The sequence below is a fragment of the Chrysochloris asiatica genome, unplaced genomic scaffold (genome assembly GCF_000296735.1).
Source record: "Chrysochloris asiatica unplaced genomic scaffold, ChrAsi1.0 scaffold00268, whole genome shotgun sequence".
Classification (NCBI taxonomy): Eukaryota; Metazoa; Chordata; class Mammalia; order Afrosoricida; family Chrysochloridae; genus Chrysochloris; species Chrysochloris asiatica.
Genome location: NW_006408786.1, coordinates 739,691 through 765,397, shown reverse-complemented (window position 1 = coordinate 765,397; position 25,707 = coordinate 739,691). Strand labels below are relative to the sequence as shown.

General features: G+C 56.0%; 2 protein-coding genes across 4 annotated transcripts in view; one reads left to right on the top strand and one right to left on the bottom strand.

Moving 5' to 3' along the window:
- The first annotated feature begins 1,963 nt into the window (after window positions 1-1,963).
- Window positions 1,964-3,701, top strand: LYL1 (lymphoblastic leukemia associated hematopoiesis regulator 1). Its single transcript, XM_006874308.1, has 3 exons — window positions 1,964-2,295; window positions 2,378-2,469; window positions 3,271-3,701. Exons 1-3 carry the CDS (start codon window positions 1,964-1,966, stop codon window positions 3,699-3,701), a joined length of 855 nt encoding a protein of 284 aa, XP_006874370.1.
- Window positions 3,702-8,051: 4,350 nt separating this feature from the next.
- Window positions 8,052-25,707, bottom strand: part of NFIX (nuclear factor I/X (CCAAT-binding transcription factor)) — a 66,920-nt gene continuing 49,264 nt past the window's right edge. Inside the window, exons 6-11 of one of the 3 annotated variants that reach the window (XM_006874268.1) lie at window positions 24,888-25,024; window positions 22,021-22,143; window positions 20,193-20,368; window positions 14,367-14,514; window positions 12,378-12,469; window positions 8,104-8,221 (exon numbers count right to left, since the gene is read on the bottom strand). In XM_006874268.1, the coding sequence (XP_006874330.1) occupies window positions 8,207-8,221; window positions 12,378-12,469; window positions 14,367-14,514; window positions 20,193-20,368; window positions 22,021-22,143; window positions 24,888-25,024 (691 nt within the window). In that variant the 3' untranslated portion in view covers window positions 8,104-8,206. Of the gene's footprint in view, window positions 8,222-12,377; window positions 12,470-14,366; window positions 14,515-20,192; window positions 20,369-22,020; window positions 22,144-24,887; window positions 25,025-25,707 lie in introns of all 3 variants that reach the window. The other 2 variants (XM_006874270.1, XM_006874269.1) reach the window with 2 other exon arrangements.

Here is a 25,707-nt window from a genome sequence, read left to right as displayed (position 1 = left end):
GGCACATAACAACAACCTAGTTATAAGCTGGGGCCTTCACCTTTTAAAGTTCCAGAGGGGTCTGAGCCACCGCCACTCCAGGACACCTGCCCAACACCGCTTTATGCCCTAATCAGTTTCCATATAGGGGTGTCCTGGTATGGGATGAGCGCTAGGGACCACATAGTTTGGGTTATGTGGTCTTGCGGCCAAGAGGCCCAGAATTGGAGTGTCTGCTCCCAGGTTCTGTCACAACCTAACATCCTCTCACCTCCCTGGGTCTAGAAGGGTGTGGCTAAGATTGTGCTGGGCTTCAGGACACCTGCCTGCACCGCACACCTGAAGCTAGACTGAGAATTGGTCCCTTCCTTGTGGGGCCCCACTCCGGGTGGAGTGGCAAAAAGGCCGGGAGGGGCTCCATAAAAAGAGGAACCTGGTGGAGGGGGAGGGGACCCCTGATCACGCGGCCCCATGGGGCCGGAAAGGGCCCTTCTCCACCCCCAACAGGACCCGACGTTCGGGTAGGGGGCGTTTAAAGCAAAGCAGGAAGTCGCAGGTTCCCTGCCTCAGTTTCCCCTCTACTTGGCTTTGGGCGGCTCCTCTGTCCCGCCACCTCTGGCAGCGTGTGCTCCAGCGCCTGGGGGGGTCCCTGGGGTGACAGGTCGAGTCCTGCCTACGCCGGCCAGGGGCGGGGCCCGGAGGCCCGCGCTCTGAGATCCCCGCCCGCCGGTTTCCTCCGGGGTCAGCGCGGCTCCTTATCAGGCGCGGCCAGGCGGCCAGGCCCTTATCTGCGCCGGTCCAGCATCCTCTGACCGCTGCTCGGGACAGGGGAGGAAGCCGGTCCGGGGGGAGAGGGCGGGCTGACCGGAGCGCTCACTTTCTCTCGGGGGGCTTACATCGCCACCGCCATCGCGGTGGCCCGACCCTCGGGACCCTCGAGGAGACCCGGCCCAACAGCATAGTCCGGACAGGGCAGCAGACTGTCAGCTGCTGTGTGCACCGAGGCCACGCCTGAAGCGGAACCGCATCCTGACCCCAAGGGAACCAAGCCTGGACACTCACCAGGGAGCAGGACGGGACGAGTGCTGGGGTAAGAGTGGCTGACCTGAAGGGTCTGGGATCTGCCTGCATTCCTTCCTTCATTCATTCATGGGGTGGGCTCATGAAGTAAGTGAGAGGCGAGGCCAACTTCCTCAGCCTAGCTGGGACCCACCCTGGCCTGGGAAGACAATGAAGACCGGCTAGAAGGACTCAGTCCTTTGATGAAAAGCCAGACCTTTCAGGGTAGTGGGACTAAGAGTGGACAGAGATTTTGAAGCAGAGTACAAAAGTGGGTGCTGATCTTGGGGATGCCATGGGAGGGTTGGGGCATGCAGCAGGACTGCACTGTTTGGAGGTCCTGGTTAGCATTTGGGGTCATAGTGTCAATAGTGGGGTCCCAGGGCTAGTAACAGGTCAAGGACCAATCATGGAGGGCACAGAGACATGTCTGAGAGCCATGGGGCCAACCTAGGCAACAGGAAAGGGTCAGAGGGCAGAGTGGTTTCATAGTCACATGATGTCAATGAATCAGTAAGGGGTCTCAGCATTAGAGCTGAAGGTTACAAAGGTAATGAAGGGTGAATTTGGCGTGTCAGGGGAATCTAAGATCAGTCTGGGGATCTCTGCATTGTCCCTCAAGGTTGAAGTTAAGAGAGGTCCTGAAAGAAGGGAAATTTGCTCAGTGGCTAGACAACAGAGGCCCCCAGTTAACTTTAGAGATGGCTCTTCAGGGTCCAGTGCCTCCTGCCTTTGCACTGGATCATTTCTGTGCCTTCCCCCTTCCCCCCACCACGTGCCTGGCCTTTCCCCAGTGAGCTTCACCCCCCCAGGCCCTCCAGGCCCCACAGCATTCAGTAAGCATGCATGGAGGGCTGGAAGGAGAGGGCACTCTTCCCACTGTCTTCCTTCCCTCCCACAGGTAAGCGCCCCCCCCTTGGGGTCCATGTGCCCACCCCAGGCCCAGGCAGAGGTGGGCCCCACCATGACAGAGAAAGCAGAGATGGTGTGTGCCCCCAGTCCAGCACCCACTTCACCCTGTGAGACAGCCTCGCCGGGGCCCCCAAAAGTGGAAGAGGTGGGCCACCCAGGTTCCTCGCCCCCCAGGCTGCCCCCTGGGGTGCCGGTGATCAGCCTGGGCCACACCAGGCCCCCAGGGGCAAGCGTGCCCACCACGGAGCTGACTGCCCTTCGGCCCCCTCTGCTGCCACTTTCTGCCCTGGGAACTGCCCCACCCGCCCTGGCCCTGCATTATCACCCTCACCCCTTCCTCAACAGGTCAGTGGGGGGCTAGGACCTGGGGGGCTGGGGGCCAGAGGGCTTTGCTCACAAGGCATTAGTGACCCATGACCCCTTACAGCCTCTACATTGGGCCGGTAGGACCTTTTGGCATCTTCCCCAGCAGCCGGCTGAAAAGGAGACCAAGTCACTGTGAGCTGGACCTGTCTGAAGGTAAACATGGGCAATTACGATAGAATACTGGTGTATGTCCTGATGGAGCTGCCTAGCACTGCATGGGTTCCACATCTGTGTCCTATACCCTTCCACCGGGAGAGATGTTTCAAGCGCACACACACCAGCTTCACATGGGACTCTCCACTCTCTGAAAACCACAGTCCCATTGCACACAACTGTAGCCACCCCAAGAAGCCAAGCAGCACAGTCACCAATAGTCACAGCACAGCACACAGTCCCAGAGTGAACAGAGGGTACAAAATGACAGATCCACTCTGGCATGCAGCCACACAAGAGACAGCTATGGAACCACAGCCACACAGGGGGTCAACCATGGAGCCACAGGGGGAGAGCCACAGAACCACAGCCACATGGGGGGACAGCCACACAGAAGATAGTCACATGACCACAGTTAAATGACATCTACCACACACATCCACAACCATTCTGTTAAACCAGAAGTCACACAGCCACACAAGACACCCACAGACACAGCACCAATGAAACTACCTCTGAGACCACGAAAACACCCAGACACATCTTGGGCCCACTCAGACTGAGAGCCACGGGATAGTTCTGCAGACGAGCAACCCAAATGTGAAAGTCACAGGGGTTGAAGACATCTGCATGGGGAATAGAACCTGTGATGGTCCCAGATCTTATAGGGGATGGTAAGGAGGATGGTGGGAGATTGCTAACTGGCAGTTTAGGTCCCCACAAGGGTGCTGGCTGCCCTAAGTGAGAGCAGGAGGGGGCGCCCTCCAGGCCTTAGCGCCAGTCCTTCCCGCCTGTCCGCAGGTCACCAGCCTCAGAAGGTGGCCCGGCGCGTGTTCACCAACAGCCGCGAGCGCTGGCGGCAGCAGAACGTGAACGGCGCCTTCGCTGAGCTCAGGAAGCTGCTGCCAACGCACCCGCCCGACCGGAAGCTGAGCAAAAATGAGGTGCTCCGCCTGGCCATGAAGTATATAGGCTTCCTAGTGCGGCTGCTGCGTGACCAGGCGGCCGCGCTGGCCTCAGGCCCCACCCCGTCCGGGGCCCGCCGACGGCCGCCTCACCGTTGCCCTGAAGATGGCGTGCGCCGGGGGCCGGGACGCAGGGTCGAGTCGGCTGCGCGCTCGCAGCCCACACCGCTCACGGGCCCCGACGACTGCCCAGCCGAGGCGATGCGGCCCATCAAGACCGAGAGGGGGCTGCCGGAGCAGGCGACCGTGGGCCCGGAGGTACGGTGATCCGTGGCACCAGGGACTCAGCTATGACGCACTGCGCCTGCCCCAAAGGGACTGGCCTAGGCGTGTACTCCCCCGAAGAGGGCCCGGTGAGCGCGCTCCTACCTGGGGAAATGACCTGGGGGTCTGGAAGAGCCCCCCGCAGACTCTTTTATCACTCACGCCCTCTGGCAAAATGGTCTTGCTTGCCTATCCCTTCCCGGGACAAGGCCTAGGAACCAACAAGGCAGAGCGGACATCGGACCCAAAGTGGTGCTTCTTTATTCTGGGCTGGGGCTACTGGGGCGGAGTGGGGGAAGAGACCAGCAGAGGATAGGGAGCCATTGTCCTTCTCACCGGCTCCCCCTCCTGGGGACCCAGGCACAGCGGCTATCCGACGGCGGCCGCGATCCCGCACGACGACGCAAGCAAAGGTTCAGGCGCTCTTTTTTTTTTTTTTCCTCTTTATTTCTTTATTTCACATACACATTAGCCATTCAATGGAGAAGCCGGAGAGAGTCAGGCAAAGATGGTATAACAGAAGCGCAGTGACGGGGGCGGGGCGGGGCGGGGCGGGAGGGAACAGACGGGCTGGCTGCCTACTTGCATTCCGCTAGGACACTGAAAACCCAGAAAACAAAACAGACAGTAAACTACCCTTGTTTCTTATGTATCTCAGTGCAGAGACGGGGTGGGGGCAGAGAGGGGGAACCAGGCTGAAGGAGGAGGAGCGGAGGGACGGGGACGCTAAGGGGAAGCACACCAAATCCATTAGTACTATATATAGAGATACTCGTATATACTGCGTTTCTTAGCCTAAGAAGAAACTTGTTTGACGGGACGGGCGGCCTTTGCAGTCCGCGATGCTGGTGCTGGTCGGGCGCACGGATCTCCCGGGGAGGGGGAGGAGGGCCGCAGTGGGGCTGGCCCAGGCTGGCTGAAGGGGAGGTGGGGGGCGCCCCAAGGGTGGAGGGATTTGGGGGGAGCAGAGGCGGGGCAGGGGTGCCCCTCGGGCTCTCGATTGGGGGACGAAAGTTCTCATTACGTTATTGCTCCTTTTTTTTTTCTCTCTCGGGTGTGGGGGGGAGTTCGTTCAGCACGGTCAGGGTGGGGAAGTGATGGGTCGTCTGAGCCACCCGGCCCCTCTGGGACCCAGAGCGCGACGTCCGCTCCGCCAGCACGGGGGTGAGAGAACAAGGCACAAGGTCTGCCGGCCAGCGCGGGGGCGGGTGTGTAAGGCAGTCGACGGGCTGGTAGTGAGGACTGGGGGGGGGGGAGGGACTGTGTGCGGCCGTGTGCGTGAATGCGTCGGCCTGGCCCGAACCATCGTCAGCATGGCGGGTCCTGTCTTGGAGCATCCGAACCTTCCCCGTGCTCCCAGGAGGGGACGGGGTGGTGGGGGTGGTAGGAATGATGTTGAGGAGGGCGCCGGGGGTGGGGTGGGGAGGCAACTACCAACTTATTGAGCGCGCTCCTGATAATGCTGGTGAGGGTCAAGTTGGCGTCTGGCTCAAAGAAGGGTACTCGGGGTGGGGGTGGGAGGGACTTTTGTTCGTTGGCATTGACCTCTGCGGGGAGGGGCCGGGATCCTCGCCTCGCCCCTTTGACTGGGCGGGATGAGGCGAGGACGGGGCGCTGGGCCCCTGGAAGGGGGCGCCCGGGGAGACCCGCGGCCTGAGCAGCCCAGCAGCCGGGCGCATGCCGCTGTCCCGTTCCGTTAAAACTCAACAAAGGGATATGCGTGTTTCTAACAAGTGCTGGATATTTAATTGAATCATAAACTTATGTATAATAGTCTGTGGGATTTTGTAAGTACTTTATAATGTAAAAAGCACCAGGGTTTTTATTTTTGATTCTTTTTAAAAGAATATTTCTCTTGTCCTTTTCCTTGATCTTGTGTTGGTTTTTTTTTTTTTTTTTTTTTTTAAAGTTCTAAAATGTGAACGTTTCCTTCAGCCCTCCCACCGAAACCAAGAACGAATGACAACACAAATAAAAACCCCAGACCATCCTCGTCAACGCAGGAAAACGACTTAAAAAAATAAAACTGAAAACGAACAGAAAAAAAAGGAAGAAAAAGCACTCAGCTTTCGTTATCCCCGCGCAGGGCGGGGCAGGCCCGGTTCTTTAGCGTCCCCAGAGCCGCGAGGACATTACAACAAAAATAGAATTTTTTTTTTCCCTTAACAATCTCTTAACATACAAAGATAGGAAAACTCTCCGATGCATTGCACTTGGTTCAATGAAAAAAAAAAAAAAGTTAATTTCCCCCCTATATATATTTTTGTGGGGTGTTTATTCTCTCTTCTAACATGTCCCCCACATTTCCTGTGGCCCTCATTGCCCCTGCTTGCCCCTACCAACACTTGGGAAAGGAGCAGTAGCCCCGCCCGCCCGCCCAACGGCACAGCCCCTCGCTGGGCTAACTCTGGCCCCGGGCCCAGCTGGCCTGCAGCTTCCTACTTCGCCCGGGCACAGGGGCACCAGGACGCAGGACCCCCGGCTCCTGCAGGTCCCGCTGCACCCTCACCCTCGGCCCGATTGTCTTAGAGGGAAGGGGCTCGAGTGGCTGGGCGGGGTCCCTTCCGCTCCCCTCTCAGCTCTGACCCTGTTTAGCCAACCAAACTGAAAAATCATTGCACTTGGCCAGGCATGGCACCTGGTCCCCCCGGCCCCCCACCCCCGGCCCTCCTCCCGTTGCCCACTTATCACAACCTTGGTCATCCCCCAGGGCTGCACGCAGATGGGGGGTGGAGGGGGCTTCCTTCAATTTTTAATAAAAGCCACTCCCAGGGGCAGCCACCTTGTGACTTCCAGCTGGGAGGGGCACCACCCCAACCCTGCCCCTCTGCCTCAGGTAACCCAGGCTTCCCCCAAAGATGCCCCTCTACTCTCATCCTTGGGGCCACAGCCTCACAAACTAGATTAACAATAAATTAAGCCCATAACAGCCCTACACGATACCATGTTGTTTGACTTTCGGAGGATCCTGACCTGTGCTTTGTGTTTTCATAGCTAGAGAGAGACAGAGAGAGACAGAGAAAGAGAGCGAGGCACAAGACTGGAGGGGGAGCAGAGGCCCAGGAGGAAGAACGGAGGAGGGAGTAAGGCACAGAAAGACAAGCCAGAGGGGCCAGGTCACGCCTTGGGTGGGGGCTGTGGTACTCATGCTCCCCTCCCCCACTGAGGCCTTCTGAAGACCCTCTGGACAGGCCTCCCCCCCTGCAACCATCCCTTGGGAAGGAGGAGGCTGTAGGGGGGGGGAGCTACTTCCTGTGTTGTGTTATCAAATTGTTCCCAAGTTGCTCAAATGGAGGAGTTCCCAATTGCGAAGGCAAAAAACCCAAATGATGCCCCACCCCCAAATAAAGACGTTACAGCTAAAATCTAGGGAGAAGTGGCCCAGGGGGGTGGTGTGGTGGTGGAAGGGGGAAAGAGAAAGCTCCGAAATACTTTGGAGAAGAGCAAGGCCCAACATTCCCCCAAAGGACGCCTACCTAGTGCAGGCTGTGGCCTTGTCCTGGTGCTCAGCTGCTGGGGGTGTTCCCCTTCTTCTCCAGTCTCCACCAGCCCCAGGCAGGGCTGTCTGCTTGCAGGGACCAGTGGGGCAGAGTAAGGGTACCTGCATTCTGGGCTGGGCTGAGGGAAGAGACCTGGGGGCCACTTCCCCTTGCTCGCTGCAGGGCAGGAGGGAGGGTAGCCTCTCCAGGCCTGCTGGGAAAGGGAAGAGGGGGGCCTATGGGGCAGGATGAAGCCACACCTTTGAGAGCATTCCAAACCTTTCCCATGGACTATACAGAGGGTCAGGCCCAGGAACTGCCCTTGCGGCTCAGGGTGGAGCGGCCCAATGCCCTCCATTCTGGGCTCTTGTACCTAGCTAGGGGTAGGGTGGGGTGCATCCCTTCTCCACCTTGGGACTTTCAGCCCAAGGGTGGGGAGAGGAGCAGCAGAGGCTGCCCTGACCCAGATTCTCCTAGTCCCAGAGGGAAGAGGCAGGTGGGGGCAATGGGAGGAGCAGGTGGGCACCTGGAGAGATGAGCCCTCTGGTTCTAAACTCCTGTTTGTTGTCTTCAAGGTGAGGGGTGGGGTTCCCCTAGGAGGGGAAATGGGAGCAGGCCCCTTCAGAACTGTGCTGGTCACTTTGTGGGGTGGGGTGGGGTATTTCTGTTCCTTCCCCAGAAGGCTGGGCTGGGGTAGGGGAGGAAGGCAATTCTGCATCCCTTTCTTTAGTTTGGTCTTTTACTTGACAGTCTGTTTTGTATGTTTCTTTCTGCTTGGCTGCTGGTGCACAGCTCCACCTGAGACCCCTCGAGGACTCTCCAAGAACTGGGCAGCTTCTGGGGGCCTGCAGGCCCGCCCCTCCCATACACACAGGGGCTGGAGGAGAGAAGGGCTGAGTGGCTGACATCGTAGAATTTTTGCTTTTCGGTGGGGCTGGGCTGGGGGATTTTTTCATGTCTCAAGATTTCTTCTGCCCCCTTTTGAGGAACCTCTTCTTTTTTATTTTGTCTTTTCTTTTGTCGATCTTATCAGAGGAACCAGGACTGAAATGGGACAAAAAAAAAAGAGGAAATGCTGAGAATAACTGGGGAAGCTCCCACCTGGCCACACAACCTCAGGCCAAGCCGAGGTGGGGTCCAGTGTGCTCAGCAGCAAAATCCCCCCTACACAAAGAAGAGCTGCACCCTCAGCTTCTCTGGCCTCCTCAGGGAATCCCACCCCACCTTGAGATCCTGTCCCCAGTGCTGCAGAGTCCAGCTGGCCTTCCCGTGGGCATCATGCCCAGCGGGTGGGACCTCATGGCTGGCGCTGGCACAAACCTAGGATCTGGCCATGTTCCCAATTGTTTAGGTCTTTGTGTGGGTTCTAGAGGGTGGGGAGGATGCCAGGCTGGGGCTTTGGTCCCTGAGGGGTCTTGTGAGTGGGTGGGGTGGCCCAGCTTGTGCTTAGTGGGCTTTCTGTCGCTTTGGATTAGAAGCAGAGACTCCTGTCTGGAAGCCTGAGCCAAGGTCCCACAGGCTGAAAGACTAAGGGCACCACATGGCTTCTGTCCCTAGCAGTGCCAGGCCTGGGGGAGGGGCCCCAAAGCCCAGCATTAACAATCCTCCACACTGCCGGCAGAAGACGATAAGGGAAGGACCGGGGTTCACTGGGCCTTCATGGCTTCCCTCAGGATACCAGCAGGGAGCGCTGTCTAACCACACACAGGGCCTTGTCCACAGGCTCAGTGGCCTGCTGGCTACTTTGAACTGCCCTCCACAAAGACCCTGGCTCCACCTGGAGGTCCACAGGCAGGGTAGGGGTGGGGGAGCAGGGCCCTCTTTCACTGTCTGCTCTGCCTGGCTGAGCCTTAGTAGTGCCTCTGGGGCAAAGTGGGCACCCTGAAAATGCATCTCTGGGTCTCTCTGTGGTGCTGGGTCACAGACCTGGGAGCTGCAGGAACAGGTAGGGTTAACTAACCATAAAGCCCTCACTGGGACCAAGTCATTCACCCTTCTCCCAACCCTGCACTGAGGCTGCACTGAGGCCACAGGAGGCACAAGGAGGGTAAGTGACTTCCCAAGGTCACTCACCTGTGGGCATCCCAGCTGGGAATCTAGAGTGCCAAGCAGATGGAATTATGGGGAGACTGCTGCCAAAACCCAGACAGAATCTTATGTGAAATATTCCAATTTGAAAAACTGTTTTGGGCAAACAGAATATGCCTGTAGGCCAGACCTGCCCTCAGGTTCTGGGTTTAGAACTTCAGGGTATTTAGAACCTCTCCACTGTTAGATGGAGACACTGTTTCACAGTTAGAAAGAGCCTTTGAGATCATCTAGAACTTTCTGCAACAGTGGGAATGTTCTCTAATTGGTGCTATCCAGGGCGATAGCCACTAGCCACATGTGGCTTCTGAACACTTCTAATGTGGCTAGTTTGACTGAGGACTAAATTGTTCTTCATACTTGATGTTAATTACTTTCAATTTAAATATCCCCCTGTGGCCAGGAACAACCACATTGGACCATGCCGATGGGGGATATCTGGGAATGTGGTAGGGTTGGGGCTGCCACAATGGTGGGACGTGGTGGCTGGCATTTATTGAGTGGGCTGAGATGCTGAACTTCCTGCCCTGGCTGGACAATGCACACAAAGGCCAGCGGGCCTCCTCACATCCCCACAGGACTCCTAGAACACCTGCCACAAGCCCAACCCCATCAATTGACTAAAGGCCCGACAGGCTTATGGGGCCTGGCAGAGCTTGGGCCTCTTGCATCCCCAGAGTGAGTAAGGGAGGGCTGGGTCCGCAGCCAGCTTTGAGGCTTCTAGTCCTGGCCCTGGGACAGGGAGCTGCCTTGCAGGGGGGTTAGGCCTCAAGGTTCTCCATAGCCCTCTTTCCTAGGTAAGGGGAAGACTATAGGAACCCTTAGAGTGCTGCCATGCAGGGAGGGTCCAGCTCTGGTGTGGACCGTCTCCTCTGCCCTTGGAAAACTAAGACAAAGGCCCCAGAGGCTGTCTGTCCCCTTTGGGATCTCTTGAGCTGGTGTAGACCTAGCTGCCAATGCTCAGAGAGGAGGGGTCTCCTCAGAGGAGGAAGACTCTGTTCAGGACTGAAGTTACAGATAAAGGCAGCTCCAAGGGGGCTCCCTGGTGCCTCTCTGAGGATCCTAGATCCTAGGGATATGCTGTCAAACCCGGAGGTCTTTCTCTGCTTACCCGTCCCTGCTTCCTGAGCCAGGTCCAAAACTGATTAAAACTAAGTAAAAAGCGCTGCCCAGGGAATGACAAAATTACTAAAATTCTCTTTTCTTCCTTCATTCTATTGTTCTCTCTCCATCTGGTGCTCCAGAGATCAGCTAAAGTCACTGGTTACTGTGGTAACCGCCCCCCACTGTACCCCCCACACCCGCACAGCCGCTGCCTGCCCCCAGGCCCAAGGGCTCTCAGCCCAGCTTGTTCAGCTCATCCTCACCACACCCCCCAAGTCCCTGAGGACACACCTGCCTGTTCAGGGGGTCCCCCGGGGGCCCAAGGGTGAACAAGGGGGAGAAAAACTGTTTCCCCAACTGGCCTCAAACTTTGACTTGGCTCCAACATCTCCAAGCAAAGTGAGCAAAGCTGAGTGAAGGAGGGAAAGCAAACGGAGGAGGAGGAGGAGGAGGCAGTGGTGGAAGAGGGGAGAGAGGAGAGAGCAGGCTGGTGGGGCGGGCTTAGGGCAGTGGTCCCAGTGTAAGCTCCCAGAGCTCAGGGCAGCGGGAGGGAAGGAGGGAGAGAAGAAGCCATTTCGCCTTAGTACCAGCCCACAGCCAGGGGAGTGGTCCACTTGGTGTCCCTTCCTCTGGTACCCCCTCCCGCCCTCTGCCAGCAGGGCTCCCTCGGCCTCCTTGGCATAGAGTGGAGGGGGCTGGCTCCAGCCCCTGCGCGGAGCCATTGTTTTTCTTCTCAACACCCCCAAGTTCAAGTTCATCTGGGTGTTACATCATGTCTGGTTGCTCCTGGAAACCAGACGGGTCAGACGTGACTCTGGGGAAAGGGGGTGGGAAGCTGGAAAGGGGTGAAGTTCTCTTCCCCTCCCCTCCTTGCCACTAGGGAGCTCTGAAGTTTGAAGTTTGACAAAGTTTTTTGGCTTTTTTTTTTTTTTTTTACTTTGAGGGAGGGAAAGGAAAGGAAAAGAAAGAAAACACACACACACACAGAAACAACCACCTTAAACCACACATACAAAACTTCCATCTACCAACTTTTCCTGGCCTCAGAGCAGGCAGGAGCTAGAGTTTGAGGTGGTGCTCTCAGGCTCCAAGCAGAGATGGACTTCTCAGAGGTGGGAGGGACACACTGATGATATAGCTTAAGCTTTGGGGCCCCTCTAAGGCTCTGGACTCACAGGGCTGTGTTTTGTAAAATTTGCACAAGAAAGGTACTTTTTTTTCTTTTCTGAAATGGGGGACCCCTGCATTGTAAAAGCCACAGATCTTCTCAAAGTACATCTGCTCTGTTCCCCACACTGGCCCTCACTACATCCTAGGACACTGGCTTCTTCGGGACTCTCCCCATGGGGCCAGACCACAGAGAGACACTTGTGGTTGTGGAGCTGGCCTATCTCTCTTCCTGTGTGAATTGGGGGGGGGGGCGGCTGTTAGCAGAGCATGGAGCAGAGTGGGGGGCTCAGCAGCCTGGCCTCCCTTCTAACAGGGCTCATCTAGAGCCTCCTGGGTGGCAGCGGGTCCTGTTCTGCCTGTGATGCCAGTCTCTAGGCATTCAGCCCACTGAGCCTGTTCTGTCCACCCCTGCCCCCACCCTCAGCTTGCCCACCCCACCCAAAGCCAGGAGAGCGAGGAGAGCTGGGGGGCCAGAACTTCTTTGAGGAGGAGGAGGAGGAGGAAAGCAAAGAGGCAGGCGCTGTCCCTCTCCTGGATGGGGCCTCTGTCCCAGACTTCCATCTTGCTTCCACCAGGCCTGACCCAGAGCGCCTCCAGCCCTGGGTCCTTGGCAGCCTTCCCCAGGGCTGGCCTGTCAGAGCTAATTATCCAATTAGCTGATTAGCCAGGGAGCCTGGGGGCTGCCTGGGGAGGCAGGCTCAGCTGGGCCCTGCGATCCTGCCCCAGCCCCCTCTCCCTGATTGGATTGAAAGACCCCGGTCTCTTCCCTAACACCAAGATGTCCCAGCTGGTCCTCAGGCCTCCATCCACCATCCATCCAGGTGTGTGGGCCCCCTACCTGAGACTGCTGTGGGATGTTCAGAAAGTTGCCGTCCCGGGGTCCGATGCTGACAAACCGGTTGGCAGAGGAGGTGCCTGTCGCTGCGAATGCTGTGGGGAGCAGGGGAGAGAGGGAGAGACCCGTCAGGTCTTGGGGAACCCTAGACACTGCCCTTTGGGGCTGCTAGGAGAGGGAGAGACTAGGTTAGACGGTGCTGGAGGCATCTAAGCTGGGGAAGGATGGGGCCTGGGCGGGTAGCTGTGCTGAAGGCCGCTCCAAGCCTGACTTCCCTCCCTGAGCCACTCACCCACACACAGGAGGGACCCTTACCCCCCTGGCCCTGGCAATCACAGCCAGTCCTCCTCTTTCTTGGCCTCAGGTGAGGGAGATCCAGGATGCTAGAACTGAGAGGTCCCTGGGGCCAGGGGTGGGGTCACCCCTCAGTGGTAGCCCTGGTCTCTCTTGAGACTGGGGGAGGGTGGGAGCTCTGGCAGCCTGGCCCCATCCTATTTGGGGTCAGGTCCCATCTACCTCTTCAAACCATAAGGTCCATCCCCTTGCTCCGCCCAGCACAGCTCTGCTCACCTCCCTGGACAGCCCAAGGGCTGGGCAAATGTCTGGGGAACCCTAAAGTGGCCCAAACAAAGGCTGAGCTGGACAGGACAGGATCAAAGAGGGGCCTCAGCTCTGGCTGCATGGCTTGGGCCCAGGGATGGCCAGCCTGGGGCAGCAGGCCTTCTCTGAGAGATGAGCCAGGCCAAATGGTCCTGTGGTCCCTAGCTGGACACAGGTGGAGGTGGTCAGAGTCAGCAGTCCCAGGGCCCAAAGAGACAAATGGACAAACACCCTGAGCTCTTCCTGGGGTTTCTTGCTGGAACTCCCTAGCCCACAAGAGGTGGGATTCATTCTAGAGAGGACTAAGTGAGGGCCCAGTCCCATCCCAGGGACCATGTGCTGGGTACCAGACTGCCCATCTCTTTGCAGGAGCCCCCAGCCCACTGTCACCCCACCTGCCCACCTCTGATGCCTGTGACCTCATGTCTTATGGCAGATGCCGGTGGGAAGATGATATGAGAAGGATGGAGCAAGGAAAAGAACGCAAACCATGAGAGAGAGGAGGAGAGACAGCGGTGAGGAGAGAAGAGGTGACATGGTCGCTGCCCCTCCTAGCCTTTGGTCACCAGAGGGCCTGAGCACCGCCCACCCTTCCCGCAGTCACACGATGAAACCTGCCCACTTCCTCTCCTGTTCTTCACATTGGATCTACCTTGGGCTGCTCAACCATGATTTGTCTCTTCCCATTGTCAAAAATTGTCATTAGTTTTAAAAAGAGAGAGAGAGAGAGAGAGGTGAAGTACGCAGAAGCCCCCCTGGTCTTTGGAGCATTCAACCTGGGGAAAGGAGTTGGGGGAAGGGGAGGAGAAAAGAGGAACATCGAGAAACCCAACGTGAGCCTGGCAGCCAGGGCTGCCTGCTGCACCTTGTAAGCCCCAAGGCTGTGGGAATGGAAGGGAGGGGACAAGGTAAAAGAGGATGGTGGTGACATCGCCTTGTGGTAACATTAAATCTTCTAGGTGTAGGGGAACAACGGAACAACAGAAAATTAAAAAAAAAACAAAAAAACAAAAACAAAAACACAAAAAGACAGCAATCACGCATGGAGATGGTATGGCTTCGCCTCCCCACCCCACAACCCCGCCAGCACCCTGTCGCCGTGCCCCACTGTGCTCTCCCTCCCGCCCCCAGAAAGGGCCTGGGCAAGGGGCCCCACTGGGAGCAGCGGGCAGGGGGGTTTGCAGTGGAGTGGGGAGGCGGCTGGTGCAACTGAGGCCCAGGGGGGCTAGGGCTGGGGCGGACTCGACTCTCCTCTTGTCCAGGAGATTCAGTGGCGCTCTGGGGTGGGGGAGAGCTTTGGTAGTGAGGGAGGGGCATTTCTTTTTGCAGTGGAGATGGTTTGGATGGGCTGGGGACGCTGGGCGTTGTGGTTTGGTTTCATCGTCCACTTACAAGGTGATGGAGGAGTCATGGCGGCGCCGTCTGGGGCAGTGCTGGTGGATTTGGAATCAGGCATAGGAAGGGGCACAGGTCTGGCCACTGGAGGCGGCGGTGGTAGCAAAAATGACCCCGGGACTTTGCCCTGGCCGCTACCGTTGGGCTGCGAACAACATAAATAGAGTGACGCATGAAGCACATCACACACAGACACACGCTCCCCTGCGGGCCGGGCAGCAGCGGCCGGCCCCTCGGGAGGGCTCCCTTGCCATGCAGGCTCGCTCCTCAGAGCAGGTGCCGCGCGCCCTGTGGAAGGTGCAGAATTTGGCTCCTCTCCTCCGGGACACAGGATGGGTGAGGGTTTAAAGGCCTCTTTGTCTTTTTGGTGTCTCGGGTGTTTCTCTCTCTCTCTCTCTCTTTTTTTTTTTTTGGATCCTCTTTTGAAGTTGTGGGAGGGAAGAAAGGGGGGTGTCCGACGGGTGGTTTATTATTTCTTAGGGAGAATGTTTTAGGTACCAAAAAATGTGCCACCTAGCAATACGTGAAGCTGTACCTAAAGTTCTTGAAGATTTTCTCTTGTGTCAAGAAGGGTCAGCCAGCCAGCCCCTCACCCCCCAAACACACACTGCGCCTCCCTCCTGTGGACCCTTGGACAGGGCTGGCTGACCTAAACGAGGCCCCTAGGCTTCCCAGGTCGTGGCCTCAGGGAGGACATCAGGTGTTTAGGGGCTCGGCTCTTGTCTGGGGTGGTTCATGTCTTCAAGGCTGCAGACAGTGGCATTCTGACCTATTTCCGAGAGAGACAACCACAAGAGGAACATCCATCGCTGTAGTTCTTCCAGTGGTCCTCCCCTGGACGACACCCTCAGAAACCTGGAACAGTCTGTCACCAGTGTCCATTCCTTGTGCTTGTTGACTTTTTTGGCCTCCAACTCGAGATTTCCCCTCCAGATCCAGTGGCCTCGTGTGTACCAGCTTTCAGGCTTCAGGGAGAGGCGGAGATCCCTGCTTCTTGCAGGCAGTTTTCTTGGTGAGACCTCCCTGGAGCTCTGGGCCTATAGTTCCCGTCGCTCTGGACAGGGCACCTTCAGTGGTATCTGCAGTCAAGCTTAGCGAGGCCGGGCCTGAGTGATTCACCCAAAATTCTAATCCACTTCATCTGCCACAGAGTGATGCTCTGCCTTCCCAGATGCTCAGCTGGGATCCCATGGAGGATTTCCTGGGCTCGTCATCTATCATTGGGCAAACCTCCAGAAAGTCCACCTCCTGGGTGGCTCCCAGTCAGCCCCGTCTTTCTGTCTTCATTGATTCCACCTGGAGTTGCTCCTCGGAAACCCTATACATTGTTACTATGGGTTGGAACCAACTTGACGGCACTTAACAACAACAAGGAAACAAGCTCTGGTGGGTTACGAGTTGGTCTGCTAACAGCAAGGGTCAGCAGTTCCAACCTACCAGCCACTCCATGAGAGAAAGATGAAGCTTTCTTCTCCTGTAAAGATTTATAGCATCGGGAACCCTATACAGGATTGTTATGAATTGGAATGGACTCCAAAGCACACAACCACTACCAACACCATGACAAGGAACCTTCTAGTGGGCCTCTGTGCCAGGCACTTCACTGATATTATGACTAGTTCCCCAACTGCTCTGTAAGGCAGCAGCTCTCAACTGGGTCTGATCCTGCCCCCTGTTGGGGTGGGCACTGGTGATGTCTGAAACCTTCTGATGGGTGAACAGGTGGGTGTTGAGGCTGAGGAAGCCTGCTGAGCGGGAAACTCTACTCTCTCCACTTCACAAATGGGACATAGAGGTTTTAAGCCAGTAGGTGCTCTCTCCACTGAAAAACCAAGATTCCTACTGCCATCGAGTTGATTCTGACTCACAGTTACACTATATAGGGTTCCTGAGACTGTAAATCTTTGCAGGAGCAAACAGCCTCATGTTTCTCCTGTGGGGCAGCTGGTGAACTTGAACCACCAATCTTGTGGTTAGCAGCCCAACACTTATACCACAGCATCATGTCTACCTGACTCCGAGCTCTTACGTATTCTTTCCAAAAGCTGAGCAACCCTCTTCCCTGGTTCAGAGTTACCTCAGGTTTCTCCCTTCCTTTGAAATCTCCTAGGGCTCTAACTACGTAGATCCGACATAAACTATAAACTCCTCAATCCGGGAAGCCAAGTGCCCCATCATGAGCCTGAGGGGGTCTTCCACACCTGGACCTTTCTCTCCAGGCCCTTCTCATTCCAAATCAGTTGGTGGTCCCAGAACACCATCAGGGCTGCCTGGACTCCACACTATCGCTCACTGCAGAACCTTCCGTCTGGAATATCCTTTCTCACACCTTTCCAGCCCGTTCAGGAAAGACTATCCCCGCTTTTGGAGCCATCCAAACTCTGGATTTCACCTGCTTGTTTTCTCTCTCTGCCTTGGGCAGTCTGGTTATTGGCCCCCTGACAAGACAGCAGGACATCACCTGTCAGGAGACATGACCTGCAATGAAATCTCTTCATCTGTCCTGGTAGGTGTTAAAATCTGAGTACTCTGTAACTAACCCACACAGATCGTGCCCTCTGTTCACTCTGGCACTCTGTGACAGCTTTGGGTCAAGTGATCCTTGACTCCGAATGATCAGTATTCAGGGCTGATATATTGTCCCTCTTAAGGGCTCCTGACAAAAGCAATCCATGGCTACCGGTCCCCCTCTGTGCCCTGGCTGGGGTCCCATTGTGTCTCTGGTTGGCTCTCTGGCTTCCAGAGGGCAGGGGTTTCCAGCTTTACAGGCAGACACTGAGTTACGTATGACCAGCGGCCTGCTTCCCCTTATTTTCCATGGCCTGGCTTGTTCTAACCATGTCCTTCCATGGGAGCAAGAGCTGGAGAAGTTCTGACAGATTACATTCTCTCATTCTCTCAGGGCCTTTCTGAGGGGCTGGAGCCCGGGAGTAATCCAGACAGGCCCTGCCACAACGGAAGCCTCTGCTTCTGTCTCATCACAGTCTGGCTCCTCTAGGAAAATCAAAATCACTAATCTCATTGCTAACACTAATGCTGGTCCAATACAGCAAGCCATGGAGACCCCGTGATTTACAAAATGCAGTTCTTCGATGTAATTTCCCACCAGCCCCTCTGTAGATTAGGATGTGTCCACTCGGGCAGAGGTACAAATCAAGGTTTAAAAACCTTACAGTCTTGCAATTTTGCAGTGCCTAAAGCCTTCTAGCAAGTCTTCTACAGGGCTGATTGCTCTCTCATTGGTTGTCAGAGTTGAGCCTGGGCCCAAACTCGCCCATCAGGCCCTGTGGCGTCTCCATTGCGTTTAACTAGTGATCTATTCCCACTGTATGAAATACAGCTTCTCAGACATCCTCTTTCTACCCACAGCATCTCATCCGAATGGTTATTCTATCTGGCTGTGGCCTTTGCTGACTTGATTCATCTAAATTAGAGGACTTTAAGGAGCTCTGGTAGCATAGTGGTTACGAATCAGGCTGTGAACCGCAAGGTCAGCAGTTCGAAACTGCCAGCTGTTCCGCGGGAGAAAGATGAGGCGTTCTGCTCCCGTAAAGATATACAGCCTCGGAAACCCTGTACAGGGTCGCTATGGGTCGGTTCTGACTCCACGGCACATAACCACCACCACCACCTGGGCCCCAAGGACACACTACAGGGGCATCTGCGACCCCTGAAATGGTCTCTAAAATGTATGGACACATGTATTTTCCGGAAAGATAAACATGTAACTTCAGATTCTCAAGACTGTGATCCTATTCTGAAAGTGGAGTCCCTCGACCAACAATAACATCAGCATCATCTGAGAACTTGTTAGAAACACAGATTCTTAGTTCCCACCGAAGACCTACTGAATCAGGGCTCTGTGAGTGAGGTCCAGCCCCTTCAGGTGACTCTCATGTATGCAGTTTGAGAACCAACGCACTAAAGGTGGTCATAGAGCAAGGGTGGTACTATTACCCACTCTCTTTGTCTTTTCAGTACCACAGGCATATGACAAAACCCAGGCCAGCCCAGCCCAGCTGGGTGATACTCTCAGCTTGACTACGAGTTGCTGTTTGCAGTCCTATCTGCCTCGTTTTGTCCACGATCCACTCAGAGCAAGAGCCTGCCTCAAGAAGAGAATCTGGTAGGAAGAGCGAGCCCTCAATCCTGAAAACTAGGGGGGAGAGGCCCAGATGCTGCCCTCAGGATAGGCGAGGGACTGAATGACTCAGAAGGGTTAGGCTGGGCTCCTTGGGCTAAACTGGTCCTGAGATCAGCCTCATTCTGATTCCAAGCCCTGGGCACCTCTGTAGGTGAGAAGGCAGGCCAGGCAACGTCCCTGGCCTCTCAGATTTTAGCAAGCCAAACTCCAAACTCCAGGCCCCTTGAGGGCTGGGAGACAGGCTGGTGGTAGCTGTAAAGGTCACAACCATTCTTCCCTACATTGTTGTTTTTGTTGTTAAGTGCCATCGAGTCAGTTTCGACCGACCCATACTGACTCTGTACAGGGTTTCCAAGGAGCAGCTAGTGAGCTTGAACCACCGAGCTTGCGGTTCAAAGTGACTTTGCAGTCCAGCTCATTAACCCACAGCGCCACACCAGGACTCCTCTTCCCTACATAATACCCCTCAAAGTGGATGGAACTTATCCAGAGAGGGGGCACAGGCTACGTGTATGCTAAGGAGCTGCAGAGTCAGTAAGAGATACCCTCGCGGGTAAAAGGGACAGGAGACAAGGAAAGTTGAAGGAGCGAGAGCAAGGGGGGCAGAAGAGGAACGGCAGCTTCCGTTCTGAACAGCGAGGAGCAGGGGAGGCCAGACAGGGCCTGGGAGTTCCATGTACATGTTTTCCCTCCCAGGCCTCGCTCCAAATCCACTAGCCAGCACTCAGCAAATGCCCACTTCAGGCAGAGCACACTCCGGAGGCAGCACTGAGCCACAACCCTTTGTGGGCACTAAGAAGGCTTCCAGGGCACCTTTCCCCACCAGGGCCATTTGCACATCCTCCCTTCTCACATAGGTTTCTAAGTGGAACTGCTGGACTGGAGAAGAGGGGCCTTCTCAAAAGGCAGCCTGCTACCGGGCCTCCAGAACCTTTCCAGAGGTGTCGAGACCCCTGTGTTCTAACACATGTGGTCCCTGGAGTGGGGTGGGGGAGAGGCTTGGCTCTTAGAAGACTAAATGAGGACTACTGTCCCATGGAAGGGTCATCTCTGGCCCCCTAACTTCTGTGGTCATTCCTTCAGTTTGAGCCGCATTTCTGCTTATTAGGAACCAGGGTGTGAGGGCCCATTGATGGGAGGGGCAGTGGAACCACAGGGAGAAGGCCTCTCCCAGGATTAGAAGGATTTCAAATGCTCCCGAACCCTAACTGACTGAAGGTCTGATGACACTTATAAACAGGCCACCAAAAGCCTCTGTAATGGTCCCCTGGGACCATTACAAAGTACCATGGAGCCCCAAATAGCAACAGTGCAGTGGTTGGGAAACCCTGGTCTAGAACCTACCAAATCTTTGGATCGCTGAGGTCCGAGAGGAGTGTTTGTCCAGCACTGGATTGGATAGATTATGGGTTCACTTCTGCCAGGGGTACAGAGACCACAGGGAAGGAGAGGTGGGCACTCCAGCCACTGCCTCTCTGGACCAGGATGAACAGGCCCTGGCCTGATAGATGGACCCCCACCGGAGACGTGGAAAACCGAGGCATTCAACGCTACCAGCTCCCTGCTGCTTCAGCCCAGAGGCCTCCCAGTTTCCTGGTCCTCTCCCTGTGAGCCCCAAGACAGACAAACAGACACAGAGATGAGACTGCAGTGGGACTCCAGGGGTCCCCCGGACTCACCTGTCCGGTGGCCTGGCCAGAGCCGTCTGAACACACAAACTGCACAAACTCCTTCAGCGAGTCCTGTCCGTGGTGGTGGTGGTAGCGGATGGTGGGGTGTGTGAAATACGGGCTCGACTGCTGAATGATCGACGTGGAAGGGAAGTGTAGCGCCGACGCTGTGGCCCGGGGGCTCCCTGCAGGCACGCGGGGGAGACATGAGCGTCATGAGAGGGAATCCACAAGAGAAAGGGCATAGTATAGGTCAGAGGAAGGGGGAGCCAGAGGAAAAGAACACAGGAGTAAAAGCAGGTGCTTGGGTGAGGTGAATGAGGTAGTGGTCTCCGGCACACACTTAAGACAGCACCTTTAAAACTCAGCCATGGAGACAAATCTCGTTTTCTCATGTTATAACTATTAAATAAAATCAGCATGCGACGACCCATCAGCAGCCTTCTGTTTTTATAATCAATGTTTGACTGAAACCAAGACCAGCGTTGGGCAAGCCAAGGCTACGTCTTGTAAGTATAGGGTTGGATACTGTCTTTTTAAAAATCTTGATATTTGTTCATCATATTTTGTTTTATTTTTTATTTAAAAAAGATGTGGCACTAAAATATTCTTGATCCTGAAGAACTGACTTTTTGATGCTCCCTTAAACGTTACACTTGGGAGGTGTGTTGAGCTGGCTTCACGGGGTCCAGGCTCTGAGTGAGAGTCTGAGTGAAGGCTGAGAGAAAGAAAATGGCTCTGTGGAGCTCTGGAGAAGTACACGGGGGCCTGCCTATACCCGCACACGCGTGTCCATACACAGAGGTGAGTGGCTGGCCACCACTTCCAGTGCCGTGCTCATCTGCTCAGGCCCACTGCTCTCACACGTGCACCCTCAAGCCGGGGCCCACGAGCACATGATTCCCTGCACAGGCCCCAGCTCTTCCTCACTGCTGTGAGCCCCTCGCTCCCCGTCTGTTTCCAATCAACTTGCTCTTGCTCTCAGTTTCATTAGGGGCTGAGGAAACTTCTCTCTGGAGTTCATAAAAGCTGAGCAGAGCTGTCTACCTCACCCTGCCCAGCCCAGCACTGCTGGCCTCTGGGCTCCCTGCCAGGAGGCCTCGAGGAGGAGGCTGGGAGAGCAAACCTGCTGTTCCCAATGTCCCAGAGTAAGGCCCAGGAGACTGCCAAATCCATACAGGGATGTATACAAGGCAGAGTTAAAGTCTCCTTCTGCCAGATAGGTGCTGAGGAGGTACAGGAGATTGAGGAGGTCAGCTCTCCCAACTTCTTGCCTGACTCCACCCACCCACAGGAATATCTTCCTCTGAAGTGGGGGAGAAGGCAGCCGGAAGCCTCCCAATTTCCTACTCAATAGAAGCAAGAGCTGGCTTGCCCAGGATCAGAGCCAGTTAATGCTGGGAAGCCAGACCCTGGCTCAGCCAGAGAAGGCAGGGGCGTCCCAGCACTCACCCCCCACAGCTGGAGGAGAGATAGGACAGGGGTGGCTTCAGGCCTCTGTGGTGGACAGGTCAGGATGACCCTGTGCTCGCTCGTAGCCCACACATTGGCTGGCACGTACACACTAGAGAGGAAGCAGCAGGTGAGCGAGTGCTGGGGCTTGTGGTGGTGGGGTCTGAGGTGAGGAGGCCAGAGGGCCCTCCAGCCTAGTTCACAGAGGATGTGCTGTGGGCAGAGGGGAAGGTCTGCGCCCATGCCCACCCATTGCCGCCCTGCCTGGCCCATTCCAAAAGTGTGGGGCTGGCACTCTGGGGTTGCTCCTCATGTGCAGCTGCCCCTCTGAGCTCAGCCGCCTCCCCACTGTCCCCCTCAGCAGTGCCCACCCCCCATTTCTCACCTGGTCTGACTCCAGCAAGCACAGGCAGCGGGTGGTGGGTGAAAGCCATGCGCGGGGAGCTGCTCTGGGAGGAGAGGGCACTGCAGAAGTCCAGCTTTCCTGACTTCTTAAGAGAAGCCGGGCCTGGGGGGGAGGAATCAGCACACAGGGCAGGTTTAGCTGGGCTGGGCCGGCAGGAGCAGGGCAAGGCAGGAGCCAGTGGTTCGCCTTTCCCGAGCGAGGGCCCTCCCCACCACTCTCTCTCCATCTCTCAGGCTGGCCTGGGCAGCCGAGGAGCAGCTTCCTGGGTGACAGGGGAGCTGTGTGCGCTGAGCAGGGGCTGAGCAAGGGGGCCCATGCTGGCCCCTGACAAGCAGGTACCAAGCTCTGCGGGCTGAGCAATGCAGGAGTGGTGGGTGGTGGAGGTGGAGGGAGGCGGTAAACCTGGGAGGGATGGGCAGGGGTCTGCTCCAGGGTATCCTGGGCTTCTTGCTTTGCTCTTAATTTCCCCTGGGGGCAGTGCTGGGCAGGGAGCACAACCTGCCTCGTAGGCCAGTCACAGGGAAGATCAGCAACCACTACTCAGAGGAGAGGGCAGGTAGGGACAGGGTCTGGGGAGTCTTCAGGCTGCTGTGGCCTGAGCACTGGGTGCAAAATTGTCCCAGAAACATGTTTTCCACCAAGGAATTCAACGCCAGGCTGCTGTAGGGTATGTTGTTTGGGGGGTTTGCTCTGCTCCTGGTTTACTCTGCTCCCGGTGACTGAGGTAGAGGTAGTAACACCAGCAGAAGGTAAGGGGTGGGTGCAGAGGACACCCCACCTGAGCTCTGCCTCTAGAAACCTGATGTCACCAACCTAAGTCACCTCTGTGATCAGCAGACATGGTGTCCAAACGATGCCAGGGCAGAGTGGTGCCCTGGCAGCAAGCAACACCCCCTGGCCAGGCAGACCTGCTCTCCCTTGGGAGCTCGCTGCTGCTGTCCAGGCCTGAACTTAGAGGTGCTAAGGCTGGGAGGGGTCAGGCGGGGCAGAGGCAAATTTCTAAAGCTCCCATTCTTCAGGGGCAAACTGAATTCATTTTGGTTGAGGGCTGGGAGGGGGTTGCAGAATAAAGAAGTAAGAACCCTTTTAACCGCAGAGGGAAGAGGAGGGGGAGGGAGAACACTCCGCTGCCAGCAGAGGTGTTATCTGGCGGCAGCTGTGTGCCACCTGATAGCTGGCATGGTGGGGAGGGGGGGCTCCCCACCAGCTGTGCACAGCTGTCCCCTGCTGCACAGCGCCTCCCCAGCTGTTGCCTGTCCTGCAGCTGGGCTGCTTAATTGGCGATTTGTCGGCAGCACAGAGAAACAACATGGGGGGGGAGGGGATGTCAGAGGAAAAGAGGGAGAAGTGAGGGAGCTGGGGTGTGGCAGGAGGACACTGGGGGCATGACAGGGCTGCTGGACGAAGTAGAGATGGTGGGCAGAAGAGCAGACAGCCCAGAAAAGAGAGTGCATAGGCCAGGGAGAGGAGGGCTGCTCAGGCAAGAAGGGTCTGGGGATACAGACACTTCCTGGTGCAATCCTTCCAGAAGGCAGCCCTGTCTGAGGCCCTGGCCTGGGATCTGGGACCCAGCCTCAGAGCCTTCAGGGCCTTCTCAAAACCCCTTCTTTTTCTGGGATCTAGGATCCCCAGAGAAGCTATGACTGGCCCAGACCCTGGGAGGGGACACCCTGTGTTCTGAAAAGTCAAGCCTGCTCTGGTGGTCTACAGACCCTCCCTTCAGCCCCAGGTCAGGGCCCAGCCCTCCAACTCTCCTCCCAGGAGCCCAGAACTCTACATTCAGGGGGCAGCTGGGGAGCAGCAAGCACCACCCCTCCCTTCTGCCTTGCTACCCATACACCTTTCTATTATAGCTGAGGACATATCTGAAAATCAAACATAGCAACATTAGCTCAGACCCTCATCCGCCTGCATCAGAGAACCAAGTCCTTACCCACCGGCTTCATCAGCCCTCTTGGTGCCCGCACACTCGGGGGCTGTACTCCCAGCTTTCAAGATCCCCGAACGTGTTTGCATGCACACACATACACATATACACACAAGTGGCACTGCCTCTCCTCACCCGACTCACATGCATGTACACACACACAGACCATGTCACACACAGGTGCACACCCACCCTGTTCCACCTGGGCTCCCCCAGTATGCTCACACACTCAGCTGGCAATTGGCGGTGAGGGTGGGTGGGCTTGACAGAAGAGGGTGGTTAAAGTGATTGGGAAGTGTTGAGCTGACTTCCTAGGGATTCTCCCTTCTCCAGCTATCTACCTGTCTAAAGTTTCTGCTCATGCTCTCCTGGTTTCTGATCAGGACTGCAAGGTCAGCGGTTCAAACCCACCAGCCCCTTCTCGGAAATCCTACACAGGGTGGCTATGAGTCGGAACCAACTCAATGGCATACAACAACAACATGTGATGCTGGGCCCTTTAGACCACCATATTTTACCTGGGATAATTCTGTCCCTGGAATGTCTAGGGGACATTCTGTAATGGCTGGAGACATTTTTGGTTGTCACACCTGGGGAGGAAATTCTACTGGCATCTAGTGGCCATGGATACTGCTAAGCATCCTGTAATCCACAACCCTGAAATGTACAGGAGAGTGGGACCCCATGATCAAGAATAATCCAGCCGCAAATGTCATCCATGCCCAGGTTCAGAAACTGCTTTGAACCATGTAGCTCATAAGACAGGGGTTACCTACTCAAGTAACATGCCAAAAGAAGGGGTCAGGAGACTCTGAAGAAGAGGCTGTGTCTCTTCAACTGCCTGGGGCCAGAGGTCTCTGGGCAGTGCCCTTCGACAGTAAGGGAACCAGTAAGAAGAGGAGATGCCTCTTGTCCATACCTGTATCCACATCATTGGGCCACCCACTGGACTGGCTACTGCCAGCTGCTGGGGAGCGGCCTGTCCCAGGATAGAACACATCATCCACGGGGCTCTCCATCTCGCTGTCATCAATGGACTTGGGGCGCTTGGTGGTGCTGGAAGGAGGAGGAGAGGTCAAATGGGACAAGGCTGGGACGAAGCTCTAGGTGTTCAGATCATGTCACCTAGAGTTAAAAAGCTCTCTAGTCCCATGCTTCCTGGAGGCAAAGGCTCCAAAATTTCTGTTCCTCTTCCTCCACAGTTCCTCGAGCTGCTAAAGTCAGTGAGCTCAGCCAAAACTCTCAAGTGTTTTCTCTCCCACACCCACTGCATCCCATCTGCCTGAGGGCCAGACCAGGGCAAGGTGAGCAGGGCACTCACTTGGGACACAAAACTCAATCATCTAGATAAACAGTATTTTAATATAACACTTTAAAAGATCACAATGAATGCCAAAAAAGTCATGCTGACCAAAAGTATCACAATTTTCAATAAAGACAAGATCCTACTCTACCCTACATGACTGAATAGGGCTCCTCTCCCTAGACTTCTTTCAACTCCACCCCTCCCTCTCTCAATCAGACTGTCCAATGGCCTCTTAACTAGCCATCAGTCCCACCCCCATGCACCCAGCTGCTGGGCAGGGGACGCTTTAGGAAAGCTCTTGCTTGGAAGTCCTCACTGTCCAAGGATGAAGTTGAAACGCCTTTTTTTCTGGCTTCCAACACCCCCCCCCCCCCCACCCCCACCCCCCGTGAGGTGACCTCGGCTGTTGTTTTTCCCTGGAGTGCTCGCCCCA

Coding starts and splice junctions, on each gene's coding strand:
- LYL1 (XM_006874308.1), top strand. CDS start 1,964: ATGTGCCCACCCCAGGCCCAGGCAGAGGTGGGCCCCACCATGACAGAG. Junction 2,296..2,377: donor CCTCACCCCTTCCTCAACAG/GTCAGTGGGGGG, acceptor GACCCCTTACAG/CCTCTACATTGGGCCGGTAG. Junction 2,470..3,270: donor TGAGCTGGACCTGTCTGAAG/GTAAACATGGGC, acceptor GCCTGTCCGCAG/GTCACCAGCCTCAGAAGGTG.